The sequence below is a fragment of the Carassius gibelio genome, chromosome A11 (genome assembly GCF_023724105.1).
Source record: "Carassius gibelio isolate Cgi1373 ecotype wild population from Czech Republic chromosome A11, carGib1.2-hapl.c, whole genome shotgun sequence".
NCBI classification, from domain to species: Eukaryota; Metazoa; Chordata; class Actinopteri; order Cypriniformes; family Cyprinidae; genus Carassius; species Carassius gibelio.
The window spans coordinates 3,325,122-3,347,208 of NC_068381.1; the positions used below are offsets into that span (position 1 = coordinate 3,325,122).

General features: G+C 34.7%; 1 protein-coding gene across 2 annotated transcripts in view; it reads right to left on the reverse strand.

Moving 5' to 3' along the window:
* Nucleotides 1–19,690, reverse strand: part of LOC128022039 (intermediate filament family orphan 2) — a 29,498-nt gene extending 9,808 nt beyond the window's left edge. The window contains exons 1-3 of one of the 2 annotated variants that reach the window (XM_052609241.1): nucleotides 18,790–19,690; nucleotides 3,231–3,291; nucleotides 627–722 (exon numbers count right to left, since the gene is read on the reverse strand). In XM_052609241.1, coding sequence (XP_052465201.1) covers nucleotides 627–722; nucleotides 3,231–3,291; nucleotides 18,790–19,265 — 633 coding nt within the window. In that variant the 5' untranslated portion in view covers nucleotides 19,266–19,690. The remainder of the gene's footprint in view (nucleotides 1–626; nucleotides 723–3,230; nucleotides 3,292–18,789) is intronic. The other variant, XM_052609242.1, reaches the window with a different exon arrangement.
* Between the last annotated feature and the right edge of the window lie 2,397 nt (nucleotides 19,691–22,087).

The following is a 22,087-nucleotide window of genomic DNA, read 5'->3' on the forward strand; positions in this document are numbered from 1 at the left end:
TTTTCCTCATTAAATTCAGTCCACTCAGTGCTTTCACAGATCACATCTTGCATTCTCTCTTACTTTCAGGTCCAGGATTTTCCTCCGGTTTTCTACGGCTCTAGAGTGGCTCCGTCCGCCAGCCTTTATGATAAATAGCGATTTCAGTTAACAGCTTTTATTGTTCCTAAACTCTGACACTCGAGTGAGTGACTGGCTGACAGATGAAGAGAAGGTGAGTAACTCTAATCATTAAGCTGTCAATTCGGGTGACATGTGGATAAACGGTTTATTCATTCCTCACCGTCTAGATCAGCCGGTTCAAATCGAAGGCGTGTATGCGTGAGATAATGATATTACGACACAATGAGACTCAAAACAGAGCTCTGTTTGTCTGTGTATTGTCTCTGTGTTTCTGCCAGAGGGGAAAAGAGCCAAATAAAGCGGAGCGAGTTTCACGGAAAACAACCAGTCACAGAGATTAAAACCTGATTAAAAAAACTCAGATCCTTATCAAATGTGGTAAAAACATCATCCATCATCCGTGGACTGAAAACACTGTGATCTGAAGGTGTGATAAAACAATACAATTACACTGATCTTCAAGTGTCTGTGATATTTTGGGCTCTAGATATGGAAATACTCACATCGCTCATAAGGCTCTTGAACACCACCAGTTCAGCTTTCAGTCTTTCGACCTTCTCGTTCAACTCGTCCTGAATGGCTTCGGATTCGTTTACGTTCTGAACAAACACGCACATGAGAAAACGTGAACACACAAAGCAACAGAGGAATACATGAAATATAATGTAAGACGACACGTCACTCAAGCGCTCAGGGTTTAACCGGTTAGTTAGTTCTAGTTAGTTGGTACGTTAGTAGTATCTAGCAGCCAAAACATCTCCACTGACAAGCATTGAAACATTTACATACTGGTCAAAACAAGTCTCTTCTGCTCACCAAGGCTGCATTTATTTGATCAAAAATGTAATAAAAAAAACCGTAATATTATTTCAATTTAAAATAAGTGTTTTATATTAAAATATATTTCAAATGTAATTTATTCCTGTGATCAAAACTGACTTTTCTAAATTTGATTATATTTGATTGTTTATTCAATAATAAAATATGTGCATTTATTTTAATTGGTGATGCTCCTTTTTTCCATTTAGTGCACTATATATATATATATATATATATATATTACAGACAGATCTTCATGTTAAAATGCCATGAGCACACACTTTCTGAAAAAAAAAGGTACGAAAACTGTCTACAATGGTACATGGTACAAATATTAATACCATTGAGGTACCAATATGTACATTTTAGGTTCTCATATGTATCTTTAAGGTACTTATATCCCCCATTAGGGTTAAATAAGCTACAAAAGTGTAGCTTTTGAAAAGATACCACCTCAGAGACAGCTTTTGTACCTTTTTTTTTGGGAGTGCATGACGACATGAACACAACACACTCTCTCCCGTCTAATGAAAAAGGTTGGAGAGGAAATCCATATAAGTGAGGGCAGTTTGGGATTTCTCTCCTCTGCAGTTTTGCTGACCCATAATCCAACACAAACACAGATGCAGCCGTGTATTGATTTTCCCGCTGCATCAGCAGAGGATGGATCTTGTTTCTTGGGGAATGTGGTGAGTTTGAGACTGACATGGATGCAGCACTGGGCCACGTGGGCATATTTAAACACTCAAACTCTTAAATGCATCCCATTTACAGCCTTGACCCAGATTGTTTGAGTACACACACACACACACACAGTCATTTATATTTGCTCAGATCACATGAGAAGATAGTCATTGTGTATTTTAGCATGCACACACTCACATACTCTATAGGGGTCATTTCAAGGAGCTCCAGATTTAATTTGATCATTTGCGGTTTAGGATGTTCTGGGTGGTTGCTTATTATTTAAACTTTAACTTTTCTCAAATCTCTGACTTTTGATTGCAGGTTTGAATCAATCTGAGCACAAACTGAGACAATGTTTGGAGGAGAAACATGTAAGAATCCATACAGCAAAATTAGTTGTTACATTATATAAAAAACTAAAAATGACCACAAAATTATACAAAATGACCAAACATTAAATTGTTAATATGTTAAAATATATAAATATATTTGGAAACATTTTTACTTATATTTTCTCATATATGTTTTGGCTATTATATATATATATATATATATATATATATATATATATATATATATAAATATATATATATATATATATATATATATAAATATATTTATACTCTGGACATGCATTGACTTAAAATGTATTTTCCTTTGAAGTATGTTTTCTAATATTTTCTAATGCATTTAATTTAAATATATGTACATTGTTTATACAAATACCTTTTTGCATTGACCCAAAAATTAATTTTAAGACTGGAAATGTTTTAAAATATTTTTCCTGTCCTCTGAAATGTTTTTAAATATATTTCCTCATAGAGTATGTATTTTTTCTTATACTTTTTTCAATATATTATCTCATAGTTTTTTTTCAATCTTATATATAAAAAAGAAAAATCAGTGTAAATATATGTATATATTCAAAATACATAAATACATTGCATCACTTTTTTTTTCTTAGATTAGAAATGCATTTTGGCTTTTAAAGGTTTAAAATAAATATATTTTACATTTGGAAAATATATTTTCTCAAAGGGACAGTTCATCCAAAAATGAACAATTCTGTCATCATTTACTCACAAGCACGTCGTTCCAAACCTTTCTTTGAATCTGCTGAATACAAAACAGTTGATGGGAGCCACTGACTTCCATAATATTTATTTCCATAAGTCAACGGGGACCAGAAACTGTTTGGTTACCAACACTCGTCAAAACATCTTTTGTGTTTAACACATAAAGGTTTGGAACAGAATGACAGAATTTTCAGTAAAACTATCCCTTTAAGAAAATATTCTACATATATTTTGACCAGATAAATATATATATTTTGCCTGAAAAGAATCCATTTATTGTGAATAGGAGAAACGCTTGAGAAGATCTTATTTGTGCTTTACATTTGGGGAAAAACATGTTGAATTCTGCCCTTTTAAGTGTATAATGTCAGCATGTTCTCCTGCGTCATAGATCTGGATGTGGACACTCATGTCATAGGTTTCAGCTACAAGGTCTTCAAGTGAGAAACCCACGTCATATAAATAGCAAAAGTCATTAGTGTCACAGTGAGAGAGTCTAGACGGCTGGAGCGAAGGTGAGCTCACCTCCTGAAGCGTCTGCACCATCGACTCCATCTGTTCTCTTCTCGACAGCTCCTCCTCCCATCTGCAACACAGCACACACCTCTGATGAGTCTGAACATTACACTATCAGTCATTTTATATCACAGTTATCTTATAAAATCACAACTTTGCCTCAAAACTAGTCTTAAGTCACTGGGGTATATTTGTAGCAATAGGCAAAAATACATTGTATAGCTGCTTCACAGTAACAAACAGGACATTAACAGAATCAGTGATGCAACCTTCAGCTCTAAAAAGACAACAGTGTCATTATTCAGCTCACAGTGTATATTAACAGAAAGCAGTCCTGCCCAATGAAAGCTATGCAGATGGTTCATATTGTGTTCATATATCGGTTCCCCTTTGGTCTCATTGATCGTCGAGCTCAGGAATCCTCCGGTAAACCCTGGGCTGTGCTCCGCTGGCGTCTGTGGTCTGTGTGCCCATCCCAAGGTGTCTGGGACGGGCCGGATCTGAAACCCAATACTGCACTCTGACAGACAGAGGAAAACCAGCACAACCAGACCAAAGGGGAGACTTATGGGATTGATTCTATATACCTAATTAATCACCTGAAATACAACAAAAATTTACTTATTCTTATGTGATGCCATTAGGAATTTGTTAAATTAAATCAATAAATTATATTTAAATTAAATGAATTTATTTAAATATAATTACTAATTAAATTAATTAATTAATTATATATATATATATATATATATATATATATATATATATATATATATAAAATTTAATTTAATAAATAATAAGGATATTATTATGGAAGCTTGTTTCTGCCACTGAATAAAACTTTTTATTATAACTTTTTATCTTTTTCCTCAGCAATGTGAGTTTATATCTCGCAAAAACTGTGATTTTTTTTTTTTTATCTCAAAAGATAGTATTGGTATAAAATTGTGATATAAAACGTTGCAATAAGCTATCTTTTTTTATCTTATATTCAGTGGCGGAAACAAGCCTTCCATATATTATTTCATTTGGGATCAGTAGTATTTATTTTTAAGACATTTTATACCTAGAATACACTTTTATACTTTGAATAATTTTATTTAGTGAGGATGCATAAGTCACTACTTTCAAAAATATGCTGTGATTGGCTATTTGATTATTATTATTAAAGTAAATGTATTACAAATCACTATATAACAATGTTAGGTTATTGTGTATTCTGTGGTCTCTGTTTGGGTTAGGGTAGGAAATGATAAACCACAACCCCGAGAAATGCTCCTGAAAGCACTCAAAGCATTACTTAAATTCATACATCTGTTTCTTAAAGCCTGGAAACTATGAGTGACAGCTGTAAAGAGGCAGTTAATCAAGCGTGGAGACAGAACTGCAGAACAGCTCTGTGTGCCGGAGGGACTCTTTCTACAGAACATCAAATCATTTCTGAGGCATCACTCCCTGTGACTACAGCAACGCTCGAGCCCAGCACTAAAACAGTGTATTGAGCAGATGAAGCACACGATCACATTTACTGCCGGCTCTGAGCCGCTTCACTGTTACTACGAGGAGGTAAACAGTACACACTCACACCGCAGACGCAGAGCTGCTGGAGGACACACAGACATGTGATGTCAGCTTACTCATTAGGGTGAGGGAAGTGGAAACTTTCCCTCAAGACACACACACACACACACACGTGCGCTATCAAACACACATAAAAGACACTTCAGGAAATCACAAAACACACCACAACGCACACCTTTCCTGTTGTGGCAGAAAACACATTTAAAACCAAGGAAACCGCAGAAAAGATCATAAACTACAAACACTATAGTCCATCCATCCGTCCATCCGTCTATCTATCTATCTATCTATCTATCTATCTATCTATCTATCTATCTATCTATCTATCTATCTATCTATCTATCTATCTATCTATCTATCTATCTATCCATCCAATCCATCCATCCATCCATCTATCGTTTGTTCGTTCTATCATTCTAATCATCCATCCATCCATCCATCCATCCATCGTTTGTTTGTTCTATCATTCTAATCTTCCATCCATCCATCCATCCATCCATCGTTTGTTTGTTCTATCATTCTAATCATCCATCCATCCATCCATCCATCTATCTATCTATCTATATATCGTTTGTTCGTTTTATCATTCTATTCATCCATCCATCCATCATACTATCATATATCTATCCATCTATGCCATTCTATCTATTGTTCAGTCCATCCATCCATCATTTTATCTATCCATCTACCTATCATTCTATCCATTCTTCCATCATTCTATTCATTTAACTACGGTTTTATTCATCCATGCATCATTTCATCATCTATCTATCCATCTGCAATTCTATCTATTGTTCTGTCCATCCATCCATTTATCCTTCATTTTATCTTCCCATTGCACATCTATATATGGCTTTATCCATCTAATTCATCCATCTATTGCTCTATCCATCTATAGTTCTATCAATGTATTGTTCCATCCATCCTTCATTCATTGTTCTATCATTCTATTAATCCATCAATCCATCCATCATCCTATCATCTACCTATCCATCTATCTGTCATTCTATCTATTGTTCTGTCCATCCATCATTTTGTCTACTGGAGTTCACTGGAGTTCACTGGAGTTCATCAGCCACATCAGCCAATCACAGCACAGCACAGCGCATCACTTCCTGCTGGACGCATTGATGCAGAGGACAGAAGAACACAGTCTGATCACAGTGGACAATCTGGACATTTGTATAGGATGAAGAGAGTCTTACTGTCACTAGAACACATAATTAAACTCATGAATATTCCACATAATAATTATCTTTAACAGATTTGAAAATACAGGTCAGATTTCAGATATATGATATGTATCAGTATTCAGTTTACATTAATATGAAGCTTTCTTCTTTTCCCCCACAGGCAAAAACTGCAGTGTTGCATCAGCAAAAATAGTCTGCCATCAGGATCAAGGTATTATTCATCACACGGGGGATTTCATTTCCAGAATTAGAGTTTTGTGGCTTTTAATCCAATGTCTAAAGGAGACATTAAACGTTCATCAAACTATTAAAGTATTAAAATGATTTCTGAAGGATCACCTGACACTGAAGACTGAAGTAAGATGTTGAAAATTCAGTTTTGATAACAGGAATAAATTACATTTCAAAATATATTTACACAGAAAAGACTTATTTTAAATTATAACAATATTTTACTTTATCTTTGATCAAATAAATACAGCCTTTATTAAACATTAGGAAAAAAAAATCATCAAAATCTTACAGAATGGTAGTGAAGGTTTAAATCGTACAGTGTTTGCTTCTCACTATGAACCAAAAATGCAGGTGTTTATGTAAACTCAAGATTATTTAAAAACCCGATATGTTCCTTCTCATTAAAGATGAATCACTTTCAGTTCTCCAGAACAACACGTGAGGAGTGACTTTAATCCAGTAACACTGAACTTAAACCCAGGAATGACAACAAGAGGACTACTTCACTCCCAAACCATATAAGGACAATTTCCTGTTTGTTTGAGAGTCTAATACCATATAAGGTCAAGTCAGCACGCAGATATCTGGCTACTGATGACCACGTGCCTTACAAATGAGTCCCATTATGCACTGCACAAATCATTCAGTGTCACAAAAACTCATTCGTTAATTTCACAGCGCTCTCAAAAAATATTTAAGATTCATGCATTTTAACATAAACAATTGAATAAACTTAAGGTGATGCATGTGTGTCAGTCATAAATAAATGAAACAGGCATGATTTCAGCACTTAGAAAAGTCTGTTTGCATCTATTTGATTTCATTTTACTAATCATATTTTCTAAATGCATGTATTATTATGCTTAGAATCAGAATAAATCTATAGTGTTTTTGGAGTTAGTCATTCACTAATTTGTTTTGCATTGCAATTTGTGTACTGTTTATGAAAAATGTCCCAAAAAATACGACTCCTTTCGCCAGTTAATGAGGAGACAGACTCATGTGACCAAGCTACATTTCCTATTATTCTTTATGGCAACTCAAAATTATAATAATTTTTTTTGGCTCTGTAAAGCTAGGAAGTGAAAATAGAGGAGGAAAATGCTATTGCCAAACTCATAAACATTAATTTCCCAGGAGGACTTACTTCGTCCTATATATGCAAATATAACAGAGGCATATGCTAAAGTCTTGTTTATGGGAGGTAAACTGTTTATGGCCAGCTGTTTGCATCTATAGAGGTCTCATGGCTCTAAAAGCTGTTAGTTAAGGGTCAGCATGTTCAGCTTAAACACTTAAAAGAGTGCAACCTGTTTCCTGACATTTTTGTCTGTGACACAAATGATTCAAACGTGTGTTGACCAGTGATCCATCTCTGCTGAAATACTGCTGCATGTGCAGAAATAAAAGCGCAAGCCAATGCAGGAAATTGTGAGTTCAGGGTCTGAACGATTAACCTGAGCTGCAGCGGACAGAACAGGTTCTTCTGCGCTCATTCACAGCAGCCTAATCAAACACATAAATCACATGCCATGATTTATCGCTAATAGTGTTTCCCTGGCACGTTCACTGGTCCCTTCGTGACAGCCTCGGATGTCTTCATCATGTGGGTTTACTGCATGTTGTGAGCGAATATTTCACACTGACCATACTGTCCTCCAGAAGAGATGTGCAAGAGAGAGAGAGAGAGAGAGAGAGAGGCACTATAAAATCTGTTCGATTACTTCCATAAAATCCATGTTTTTACATTGTAATTTTTCTGGATTCTATTTTAATGGTTTAATTCAATTTGTATAATCAAAAAAAAATTATTTTAATTTACACAACTTAATTTAATAATTGCTTACATTGCATTATTATTATTATTATTATTATTATTACTTTGAGATGTACATTCTACTGTACAAGTATGTTACCGTATGTTAAACCAAACTATTAGTTGCATTAAAGACATTGTGTTTCAACACTTCTATGTGTTTGCTAAGATGTTCTGGTTGCTATTGCATTGCTAGATGGTTATAAGTGTGTTTTTGGATGGTTTTGTCACATTTTCATCATCAGCCGGTTGAAAATCAGTAAAAACAAGCCACATGACGAGGTTTCATTCAAGTCTGAGTTACATGCTAAAGTTTAATACTCAGGATTAAAGAGTTCAACAAACAACATGACTGCTTGTAACTGTGCAGCTTGCCTTAACAAGCACAATAGTTACTTGCATAAGACCTGTTAAAAAAGTTATGAACACGTGAGCAGGTCGAGGCAGAATGCAGAAAGATCAAGAATCCCCTGGCTGCCACGAAATGATTATTTGGAAGCACTGCGAGGAACATGTTTAAGTTGTCAAAAAGGGAAATTCTGTTGCACAACCAAAGAACACTTACATAATTGTGCGGAATACAAAACAAGTTTTCAGCTCTTTCAACTTTTCTTTGAATTGAATAGGGACAATACAGCAGATTATTTTTCACAAACCTAAGTAGGGCTAAAATGATTAGTCGAAATTAACGACAACGTCGACAAAAAAAAAAAATAGTGGACAAATATTTTTGTTGTCGATTAGTCGTTTGATCTCATATGACATAATGCAAGGGCCTGCAATCCAATAGAATGTATTCAAATATGTGACGATTCAAATCGGTTGAGATGCTAAACAAATTGAGATTCATTTAGGGGTAGGAGTTTATATGAATGTGTGTCTGAGGGGAACTTAGTGTCTTTAGAAAAGTTTAGATGGTATTTTTTTATTTTATCTTGCCTCTGTATAATACATATTAAAGTTAATAAGTGCAGCGCTGCTTTGTTTACAATGGTATCCAAGGAAACGCTTTAAGTGCCACCTGCTGGTGGAGAGTGAATCTGCGTCTCGTTCAGCTCGACTTCTGTTCCTGTTTCATACAGATATTTTTTATGTAAAGTTTCACAAAACTGAAGTCAAACCATTGTGTTTTTGCTTCAAATTTCGAAATAATACAATCTAAATTAGATTAAAAACTGCTCATGTTGCATGCATGCAGCATCTTTGTTTGGATCAGTGCCTGTAATATTAAATAAAAGAGCACAGACAAAGCCTTATTATTGTTGTTTATATGAAGACCATTATTTGATTTGTGTTATTTATTTGGTTTGGGGCTTGTTTTAAAATTTCTAATTAGTTATTGTTGTTATTTACATTTACATTGTGTTTAAATGTTATTCAGCAGACGCTTTTATCCAAAGCGACTTACAAATAAGGACAACAGATGCAATCAAAACCAACAAAAGAGCAATGATATGCAAGTGTTTTAATTAGTGTAGTATAGCGTTATATTTCAGTTTCACAAAGAAACATGCAGGATTTTGTACAACCAATATTAAAATGACACATTTAATTTATAATTTGTCTTAAAAAAAAACGTGAATTGAATCTAATCGTGACTTGAGTGAATCGTGACATCACTACTAGAAAGCATATTGAACGACATTCAATATATATATACAGAACTGAATGAATCAGCTGATTTCCATGAGGCCTCTCTTCCTCAAACGTCATGAATACAGCACTGAAAATAGAGTGAGAGAAAATAACCCACACCTCCAAATGATCTGTGAGCGGCGTATCAGTAACGGCTGACCGAAAGCCAAACAGAGGACAGACCCAGCTCTGAAGCACACTACCCAACTGCTTATGAAATGTGGATTAGACTGTCACCACAATAACATTCCATTCACAAATACTGCGATTAATCTCCCTGCTTCCCAAATTGCAGTAATATTTATATCACATTGTTACTGTATCGATTTCTTTCAGCTGGAGACAAAAGAAGATGTTTGGAAGAATGTTGTCTATACAGAAAGTCATGCAGGTTTGGAACAACACGAGGGCAAGTAAATGATGGCAGAACTTCAATTTTTGGGTGAACTGTTCCTTTAAGTCCTTCTAAACTATGCATAACAGGTTTTAGGGTGGTTTGCATTGTTCCTAACAACAGCTCAGACAAAATAACTTACTAAGGATATCTTGTGGCTTATGGTTTTATTCACAAGGGATTTAAAACGACATGAACCAGGGTTCACTGAAGAGTGAAAAGCCTTGAGAGAGCTTTGGGTGCCTTTTCATTCACTAGAAGACGCCCAACACGAGCTGAGTCCAAAAACTAGGGTGTGATGCAAAACTGTGACATGGAAATGGCTCCAAGTGGATTATTAGAGATGAAAACTAGGTATGCAGACATGTGCGAAACAGGTGTGCACATTTAATACAACAACTGACACAGTCATAAAGCATCTGAGCAGCTGGGATGTGATGATTACTAAGACCTTAAAATGGGTCACAGCTTGGTTCTGATGGCAGGAAGAACCCAATAACCAAAAATCTTCGAATTTAATAATATAAATAAGCTTACAAACTTTTAAAGGAAAGTAAAAACTGCTGCTGCATTTTCCACAAACTTGTTTGTTAAAGTGATACGTTTGTTTTATGTTACCAATTTTAATGTCAGGCCTTGGTTTTAATATTAATATATATTTTATTATTTTCAATATATTGTAATATTAATATATTTTAATATTCATTATTATTATACAAAAATATTAATATATTTTAATATTCATTATTATTATTATTATTATACAAAAAATTTAATTTTCTTTTTTACAGTCACAATGGCTCACAGGTTTGTTCTGTTAACAGTGAAAACAATGCTTCATGCAACTAACAAAATAATCATGCATTGTTAGGATATTAATATTTATGTAGATAAATATAAATAAATGTCAACCTTTGAAAAAAAAATGCAAATGTTACTCTATGTTTTCACAAATTCATATGTTACAAAGTAAACAATTTTGCATATTTGTTTGGCCCGCGTATTGTAATATATAATATATTTCATAGATAGATGTTTATATAAAAATGCACTTATTTTTGCTACCTATTTATTTATTTATTTATTTATTTTCAAAGTGATGTGCACATTATTGAACTTACATGTTTATATATATCATTCGCTCATATATATATATAATTCTTTATTTTTTATTTTAAGGATTATTTGGTCAAATCTGTAACATACAACTGTTTGAGAACCACCGATTAGCTTCCAGATGTTCAGAAGGTGACAGTCTGCAGCTCGAGCTGGATGACAGGCTGTCACGACTAATCCAAACTCCCGTCGGGCCCCTGGGGGCCTCACCACACCCAGCGTGTTCAGGAATGTGCCGGGATCTCCTGCTAAACAAACCCATTATCTCATACGGCTGCCTGACCAGCAACTCCCTCTGTGTCACGTTTCCCATCCATAATACACCTCAACGGCTTCAACATAAGCAAGGTGTGGCCACAAAATACTTTGCATGTTAAGTCCCATCAAACTTTCTCTAGAAAGAACACTTAATTGAGTTAATAGATTGTTAGTGTAGCCAAGAACAGTTATATACAAGTCACTCCTGTGTGATAACTTGCATTGCCAGTGCTCGGGGCGCTATTATTCATTGCAAAACCACTCCTCATTATTGACTGGAAAACATTTAAAGGGTTTTGTTCCAAAAGTTACAAGGCATGTTAGGACTCATTGTGATATAACATAGATGTAAAGGGTTTGTTTTGTTAGCTGTAGCAACACCCAAAATACAAGGCGACGTTATCCTTTAGTTGACCCACAGTTTCTCAATTGTGCAAAATATGGTCATCAATGCATGAGTAACAGGGCTAATAATGAATTCTCTTTATAGAAGTGGAGCTGTAAAAGATCGATAATGCATTAAAGCTCACAAATAGATCTTTAAATCACCCAGAATTCACCCAGAACTGAAGTGCCAGGATGCTGGACTTTAGGGTCAGGAAAGCCCGGTTCGACTAATGCAGATAATGTTTGAACAGCAGCGATTCATTTTAGCAAAAAGCAATGAAGACCATGATACATTGTATATATGGTTACAGCTCATGCATATTAATATATCTACTATATAAATTATAGAATTATAAATAAGGTTCGCAAGTAGTAATAAAATGGACAGTCACATGAAGATACGAATATGAAGTAGCACAACTGTTTTCAACTTTGATAATCATAATAAATGTTTCTTGAGCATCAAATCAGTAGCTATATCAGAACGACTTCTGAAGGACCATGTGACACTGAAGACTGGAGTTATGATGCTGAAAATACAGCTTTAATCACAGGAATAAATTACAGTTTAAAATATACGGACATAGAAAACAGCTATTTTAAATTGTAATAATATTTCACAATATTACTGTAGTTTTTAATTAAATAAATGCAGCTTTGGTGAAAAGACATTGGAAAATATTTGTAAAAATCTTGAAATCATACTGATGTTGATACTCAAATGTTTGATTAATAATGTAGGTAATGTACATAAAATATAGTTTTATATATAAAATAAGGTTATATATATATATATAGTATATGCATGCTGCATGCTACTGTAAGTTGTGAATTGGCCGGTAACTTTTAGTAGCCAAACTGACTGGTGAGTGAAAGTGTTAATTTCAAATCTCTCTTTACACAGCAAGGTACCACCCTTTCAAAGCCATTGCATGAATATGCACACTTGATTTAATTCTCTAAAAGTCATTGTGTAGTACCTTACAATTATGCATCCAAAAAGTACTAAAACAAAATTATTCATGGGATCAGATTCACTAATTTACTTGAAAAGCCCATCCCTAGTCCACACAGACAGAGAATCCACTGGCTTCCCATAAATCTCAGGAAACAACACGTCACGGGTGAGACATGGATGTGGGTGAGCCTGGCAGAGATCAGTGAGTGTGAATCAGAGCGCGGCCCACCCTACAGGTCATCCACACCCCCATTCCAGCAGCATGAGAAGGACACACACATCTAGATATCTGATGCAGCCGTCTGTCAAACATTAATGCTCTTTTAATCTGCCCAACCATCCCTGAAACATGACTACATCTCATTCTGCCAAAGATACTCTCAACAAGTATTGTGTAGAGGTTTTCAGTCAGGAGGAGCTGCACGCTGCTTTCTGCTGATGACAGCTTCAATTTTTCAAACACCAGAGGAGGAAGCAAAGTCTCCAAAAACTCAGCCTCAGGGCTCCAGCATCGATCCGCAGCACTGAAGCTAAATTCAGCCTCCATTCAATTATTCATGCAGGAGAAAGATTTCTGGAGGTCTGGGTTTGATAGAGGTTGCCTCTCTGAGATGATGGTCTCTTTTTTTTAGGTGATTGGGGTGTGGTTTGTGATCTTGGAAGCTGGTCACAGCATCACTGGGTACCACTATGAAACACTTATTCATTACTGCATTACTATTTAAAATAGCTGTTTTCTGTTACATTATATATTAAAATGTAATTTATTTCTGTGATCAAAGCTGACTTTTCACTCTATTATAGCCACAAAAAAAAAAAAAATTCTGTTTTTTTTGTTTGTTTGTTTTTGTTTTTGATGACTCTCCTCATCTCCTGAGGTAACAACAACTATATTGAAGGGGTTTTATATACAGCAGTCAACAGCGCGCCCTTAATAATAAATCCTGTTATTAGTTAGTGGATTTGCTTGAGCTGAACGTGCCTGAACATGAATAAAATGTGCAAAAAAATGATTTGCGATCCCGTTCCGAACTCCCAAAATGACTCAAATGATTCGCGAACCCGCTCCGAACTTCCGAACTGACTCAAATGATTTGCGATCCCCAAATCGACTCAAATGATTCGCGATCCCGCTCCGAACTCCCAAAATGACTCAAATGATTCGCGAACCCGCTCCGAACTCTCGAATTGATTCAAATGATTCGCGAACTCGCTACAAACTCCCGAACTGACTCAAATGATTCGCGAACCCGCTACGATTCCTCGAATTGATTCAATTGATCCGCGAAGCCGCTCCGAACTCCTGAACTGATTCAAATGATTTGCGATCCCCAAACTGACTCAAATGATTCGCGATCCCGCTCCGAACTCCCAAACTGACTCAAATGATTCGCGATCCCCAAATTGACTTAAATGATTCGCGAACCCGCTACGAACTGCCGACCTGACTCAAATGATTTTCGCGAACCCGCTCCGATTCCTCGAACTGATTCAAATGATTCGTGAACCCACTACGAACTCCCGAACTGACTCAAATGATTCGCGAACCCGCTTCGAACTCCCAAACTGGTTCAAATGATTCACGCTCCATACTCCGAACCTGGAAGAATTAGGAAGCGTGCATTTAAAGTATTAATATCTTTAAAAACAAAAACAAAATTGAATGGTAGTGCATATAACCAGTTATCACATAAAACAACAACAACAACATGATTTTACAGCATTTTTACATTAAAAATGGCAGTTCAAGTAAAATAAATAAAAAACAGTAAAAAAATTGAGGGAGTTAAAAATGCAATCACTTCCCATTCATTCACACACTGGAAATAGAAAGTCAAGTTGAACACACTGCATTGTGGGATACAGTATGTCAGGTCGTGGCTCTATACTGCACATTTCAGCAATGCATTAGGTCATCAGGGATTTCACGCTTAAAACTGTACATACTGTATACTGCAGAGACAGTAAGAGCAACATGTCAGCATACTTTATATCTCTCTTAAGAGGTTAATGAATGCTTTCCTAAAGAAGTTGTGACAGAACGTTGCACCAGACTGCAATAAATCAGCACATACACACGCACCAGTGTCCTGACTGCAGTTTATCACACACACACACACACACACACACACACAACCCATCGCTCTGTGCTCCCGCTCCAGCAGGCTGTTGGCCGCTCAGACAGAAGCGAGGCAGCTGTAGATACAGTAGTTAAAGCCACAAACACCACAGCAGTAATAGAGTCAGTCCACTTTCTAACAGGCCCAAAGATTTCTTCACTGCAGCACTGATGATAAAGAATGTGTTTTAGTGTTGGAGCAGTGGAACAGCAATATTTTAAGTGTTTAGGAAATCAATAATCTTCACAAACTCAGCAGCTTTGACCAATCATTGCATATGGATTTTCATGCACCGCTCTGTCATCGCAAAGACACGAACATCTTATTGTTCTTAATGGTGCAAGACTGTGACCATTTCATCCAGCAAGCACATGAAATGTCTTTTTATGCTTTTCACTTGTTTCAACAAAAATAAACATTGCTTGCAGACAAGTATAAATATAAGCACTAGTATTGCTCATACTTAGAGATAGATTTGAACATACCACAAACACTATGTATTCAACCTAGTGGGTTTATTATAGTCAACTAAAAATAAAACCATTTAATCACTGAAAAAAAAGAAAATCATTATTTAAAGTAATAATTAAAAAGAAACTAATTCCACAATGTGTTCAAACATGATGCTCTGGAATTTTCAAATTATTAAAATTATTATAATTTTTTCAGTTATCAAATTGAACTACATAATATGCCTTTAATTAATCAAAGTACACACAAAAAAATACTCTAAAACATTTTTCACTCAGAAATTGCAAGTTTCACAAATAATTACTAACTAATAAATTACAAAAAAAAATCAAAACAAAACAAAACATTTTAACTTCCTGGATCTTATTTTATTTAATGAACAAATCTCAACTTTACCTTCAAAATTATAAAAATGAATGAATGAATTGATTTAGGTTAAAACGATGTAACACAAAAACTCAGTATTAAACATAAATTTTTGATCTAGAAACTTAAAACAGATCTAAAGATTTAAAACAGCATCTATCAATATCATCTGAGAGAAAATGTCATTTAGATATAAAGAAATACTCATTTAGAGTAAAGATCCCAAACTTTGAATATCTTGGGAGCTGGTTTGTACATGTTTGAGCATTATAGCTTTTTATTTATTAGCTGATTAATTATTTGTTAAGCCTTCAACGTGAAGAATTTGTTGGGGCCAATAGATGCGAACAGACATGTAGGCACTGCACTTTCCAAATGCATGAGCGAATGATATATGTGTGATGTAATGCACACCAGTGATTCACATGCAATAAAAACTGTAGTCAGCACTAAAGACCAGCGTGTAGGGTCAGATTTCTCCAGCAGGAAGAAAAGCTTACATGCACAATGTGAATGCTGCAACCTGTGAACATTGGGCGGTGAAACCAACACACACTGCTTATATGTCAAATAACACACATGCTTCGTTATCTGTCATCATGCATCATCATTCACAGTTATCGATTAATGTGCTAAAAATCATTTTCTACTTGTTAGCTATTATGCATCCTAATTTTGCACTTAGAAGGAACAATTATTTAGATGCAATACTAATTAACATGTAATGAAGTGATCAACTAATGAATCTGAGGGTCATTAACTAACATTCCTCTGGGTGTCATAGAGCTATAATGGACATGCAATCAGACAGCATTTACAATTACAGTTATGTTTTGAGTTTATTTCCATTATTTGACTGTTCACATGAGTATCGGGATACATTTCAGTATGAATTTAGGATGTAAACAACTATTTATGGGCTTTTTAGCCCATTTTAATGTCATTTTTAATGTCTGCCGATTGCAATTGCTTAGAAACATAATTGCACATTTTCATAATTTATAAACAAAATATACAGGATTTTATACTTTTTTATATATATTTTTTACTCATTTTCTCTCACAAATCACCCCCCCCCCACAATTCTAATTTATTCTGAGGAAAAAACTGAGAATTGCTAAATAGAGTTATGAGATAAAAACTCAGATCTGAAAAATCTGAATTGCAAGGTTAGCTCACAAATCTTAGAAGAGAAATCTGAATTTCGATTTTAAAATTGTGAGAAAAAGGTTCCAATTACCTTTTACTTTTTTTTTTATTCTGTAGCAAAAACAATAAAAAAAAGAACTGTGAATCATAAACTTGAGACAGAAGTGTAGATGTAAAATCAGAATTGTGAGAAAATTGTGAGAAAAGTAATTGGGCGACATCAGTGCATGATTGTGAGATGTAAACTGAGATGAACCACAAGAAAAAAATATTTTCTCCTGTGGAAGAAACAGTCTTCCATAGTATCCACTATAGCCTATAATATAATATAATAAACTAAATCAAACATATAGACTCTTAAGTTTGACTTGGTAACTTTGTTCATGATTGGCAAACTCCCTGTAGACCATACAAAAGAACTTCTAACAAAGAAAACAAAGATATTGGCCTATTTCATATCTGGACTTGTCCGAGACTCATTCGAAGTTCCTCATGATGTCATAACTGAGGCGATCTCAGACAAAGACAAGCCCACAGTGTTCAAATGAGCTTCTGAATCATCACAGGATGACCAGGAGGTGATACACACACACACACACGCGCTTCCTCTTTCCTTGCCTTCATTTTGTGCTCATTGTTGTGGCTTTTCTGAAGGGTAAGGAAGCAGTATTTACTAGCAGGTCAGCACATGTCTGGGCAAAAGGGTAGCTGGATCACACACACACACACACACACACACACTCCTCTTATGCCTCAGTGTTTGAAGTCATTCAGAAATCATGCATTAATAAAACCCATTCAGCACCCATCAGAAATCTCATTCACAAAGACTGATCCATGAGGATGGAAATCAGACGTCATGTCTGTGTCACATTCTAGTCCAAAATCCTTAAAATTATATTTTGCAAAGGAAGAAATACAATAAAATAAAATAAAATAAACGAAGCACTGTTTTCAGGACAATTAAGCACATTTTACCCTCAAATTTTCAAAACTATAAATTTTTCAATCCCATTTCAATTATGATTTTCATTACTGTAATACAGTAATTTTTACTGCACTATTTTCTTAAATTATACTGTTGCACAAACACGCTTTTATTTAAATCAGCATAAAATATGTAATTTAAATCAGCATGAATTAAAAGAAGTGCCACACATAATTGCATGATGTATAAATGTTTAATCAAAAATCTTTTTTTTGTTGTTTTTTTTTAAACAGCGATGAGATTTGGGGGTATAATATGCAATATTGTCATGAAAATCATGTTGCAACGATATATATATATATATATATATATATATATATATATATATATATATATATATATATATATATATATATATATATATATATATATATATCATAACAGTCCTACAATAGACCATTTTGTTTATGCAATATAATTGTTCTGTTAATTTTGACAGTTGGACATCATCTTGACCATCCATTAAGTTTCTGAATTTCTGCATCAAGTAAAAGAATGAATGCAACAAATAACTTAATCATCTGCCAACTGTGATAAAAAGCTTCTCGTATCATATTTCTGAAGACAGCTGCAGATTTGCTGGAGGACTTCAGCTGCTGAGAAATGCAAGAAAAAATTGGTACTGGTATATTTAGAGGTGACTATAACACTGACCACTGCTTCCCTGCATTTCGTGAAAGCAAAGAAGCATCTCCAATGCAAACACACCAACAAGAAGCACACAGAAGCTCAAATATTCATTTAGCCTATATAGACGGTCTCCAGCTGTCCTGCATGAAAAACTGGGCCCTTGGATATTTGCTGTTCGCTTGCCAAGGTGTTCTGCTGCAGTGAATCAGTCCAGCACAGAAATGATTTTCAGGCCTACTGAACAAATGAAGGCTTGATGAAACAGTACTCACCTTCTCTTGTACTCATCCCGCTCCCGTTTGACTTTGGCCAGGACGTTATACAAGGCTCTCAGTTCTGGGGTGATGGTGTCGATCTGAACCCCAACCCCGTCCGGATGGGTCCAGGTGACCCCGGGTCCCTGCACAGTCTTCACGCGCTCTCCGTGTCTCAAAATATGCGTAAAACTCCAGATGTTGCCCGGAAGCCTGGACTCCAGAGAGTCCGTCTGGACTGCGACTTCGCGCGTGAAGGTGAAGCCCGGATGCCTCGGCTGACTGGAGGCTTGCTTCAGCTGGTTCTCCAGAAGTTTGTTCCTTCTCTCCAGCTCATGGACTTTGGCGAGGAAGCAGCGGAACCTCAGATTGAGGCTCTTGAGGGCATGGATGTTGGATCCCAGGTCGTTGCGCAGAGCTCTGGGAACCGCTTCCGACGGCGCGCCGCTCACCACTCCGCCCAAAAAACCCTCTCCAAACAACAGCGAGCTCATGGTTTCATACAAAAATAGATATCGGTGAGTTTAATTCAAAGCTGGTGTGTCCATGCAATCTTCTTCTCATGCGTAAAAAGCCCCCCCTAAGTATCATCGATTGACTGGAAGCAAGCAATGCAGTCATTATCTGTCTATCCTTCCAGGACGCATCATGTTCTCCTTGGAAACGAGCAGGAATAACGGAGCGCGCGGTCTGTTCGTCAGCTTATTTCTGAAAGTGCGGGACATCTGGAGAACTGCGACTCATCTCTTCGATCAGACTGATATTAGTCTCACAGCCTCTTCCGCTGGCTACCGTTATATACCGGACGCTACCGGCACGACGGGATCGAGTTTCATACTCCTAAAAGAGGGAGATCCGTAGCAAACTCTCCGCCCCGACGCGCCGCCCCGGGACGCGGAGACGCGCATTCGCGCACACGGGACGGAGTGCAGGAATCTGGCAACATCGCCCCCCTCAAACAAACTCCAGCACGTTTTATTTCTTTTTAGGATATTTGGTCAATGTTTAATAATGGACCTACCTATTAAAGGTTGATCAAATAAATTATTTAATATTTTATCTAAATAAATGCAACTTACATTTGTTAAATGTTAACTAAGTTGCTAACTTCTTTTTAATCTATCTTATTAATGTTTAATAATTAAGTATTTAACTATTAACAGCCTACTAATAATCTAATCTAAATATACCATTTATGTTTTATCAATGTTTAATAAATCATTATTTAAACATTAATAATAGCCTTTTAATATTGCTAAAATATATTACTTAATATTTTATCTAAATATATACAATTTGGACTTTATCAATGTTTGATAAATAGCTATTGATAATATTAATATTGACAAATATTTTACATATTATATTTTGTTTATCTGAATATATAAAATGGATATTTATCAATGTTTAATCATTCATCGCTGAATTGTCAATTATATTAATATTGATAAATAAATGAATATATTTATCTTTAAATAGATTTGTTATTATTATTTATTATTATCATTTTGATGTTTTGTTGTATTACATTTTGATTTAAGATCTATCTATCTATCTATCTATCTATCTATCTATCTATCTATTAAAGGTTGATCAAATAAATAATTTCATATTTTATCTAAATAAATGCAACTTATATTTGTTAAATGTTAACTAAGTAGCTAATTATAAATTATTTTTAATCTAAATATGTACAATTTATATATATGGACATTTAATAATTAAGTATTTAACTATTAACAGCCTACTGATAATTTAAAAAAAATATTTTATCTAAATATACCATTTATATTTTATCAATGTTTGATAATTCATTATATAAAATATGAACAAAAGCCTTTTTATGTATTGCTAAAATATATTTCTTATTTTTTTTCTCTAAATATATAGAATTTGGACTTTATGAATGTTTGATAAATAACTATTAATCATTTTAATATTGACAAATATTTTACATATCTTTTTTTGTTTAACTGAATATATAAAATGGATATTTTTAAATGTTTAATAATTAATCGTTGAAATTGGGAATTCTATTAATATTGATAAATAAATGTATATACTTATCTATAAATAGATTTGTTAATATTATTTATTATTAACATTTTGAAGTATAACATTTTGATTTAAGATCTATCTATCTATCTATCTATCTATCTATCTATCTATCTATATGTCTGTCTGTCTGTCTGTCTGTCTATTAATAATTTTTATTTATTTATTTAGCAGACGTTTAATTACCATTTTCATGTTTTGGTCATTGCAAAAATATAACCAGCCCACTGAACACAAATCATGATTAATTCAGACTCATTGGTCAGAGTTGAAAGGGTCAAACCTCAGTAAATATTAATGATGGGCATTAAATGTGAAAGTGAGAGTAAGCTCATTAGCAAATTCATAAATTAAAATGGTTAGCAGAAAGTTGAGGTAAATTAAGGAAGGCGTTGAGGTGATTATTTCCACTTTTACATGTTGCAGCAACACAGAGCACGAGTGTTTGCATTTTACATCCAAATGACTGATGAACAGAGTCAGACATTACACAAGCATTTACACCTCAAACCTGCCCTGGCTTGAAGTCTGCTTAAGTGCTCTGCACAGATGCACAAATCACACCCAAGGATTTCTGAGGATTATGTGCAATTTTTTGCAATGATTTTGAACAGACAGTCCAAGTATGCAAAATCAAAGTTTTGGGGAGTGCATACAAATCCTTTAATTCAAATTTTAAGTGCCCATGTGAATCAATCTGTTCTCGTACAAATCTATAACAAAAAGGCAGTTCCTCTAATGAGTTTAAACTGTCTGGGAAAAGAGCAAGAGGTCTCTTTAAGGAGAAATTATGTGCTGAATTGATCAGTCCTGGTCATTTACTGCACGTGTTTGTTTTTTTTTTTTGCGTTGTGACTAGTGAGTGATGTGAAAATTACAAATAAATAATATAGTACAGTCAAAAAGTCATATTTTAGTGAAACAAAAGAGTTTAGAATTCATTTAATTCACTTTCCCTATAAAATGATCCACTTGAGTGGAAAATATAATAGTTAAGAATAATTAAGTGCAATTAATCAAGTTCTTGACTGTTTGTTTAATTTGTTAAGGATTTGTAGATATGTTAGTACTTTTTATTTTACTTTTATCTTCAGTTCAAAAAGGTGTTTAATGTCAAAATGTGGTAAAATAAGGTGTTTTTTTTCACTTTGTATGCTGTAAAAACAATTAAACTGTTGAACACAAAAGAAGAAATTTTGAGAAATGTTAGTAACTGTCAATGGATAGCGTTGGATCCCCTTCCTCCCGCATAAGTGGGCGT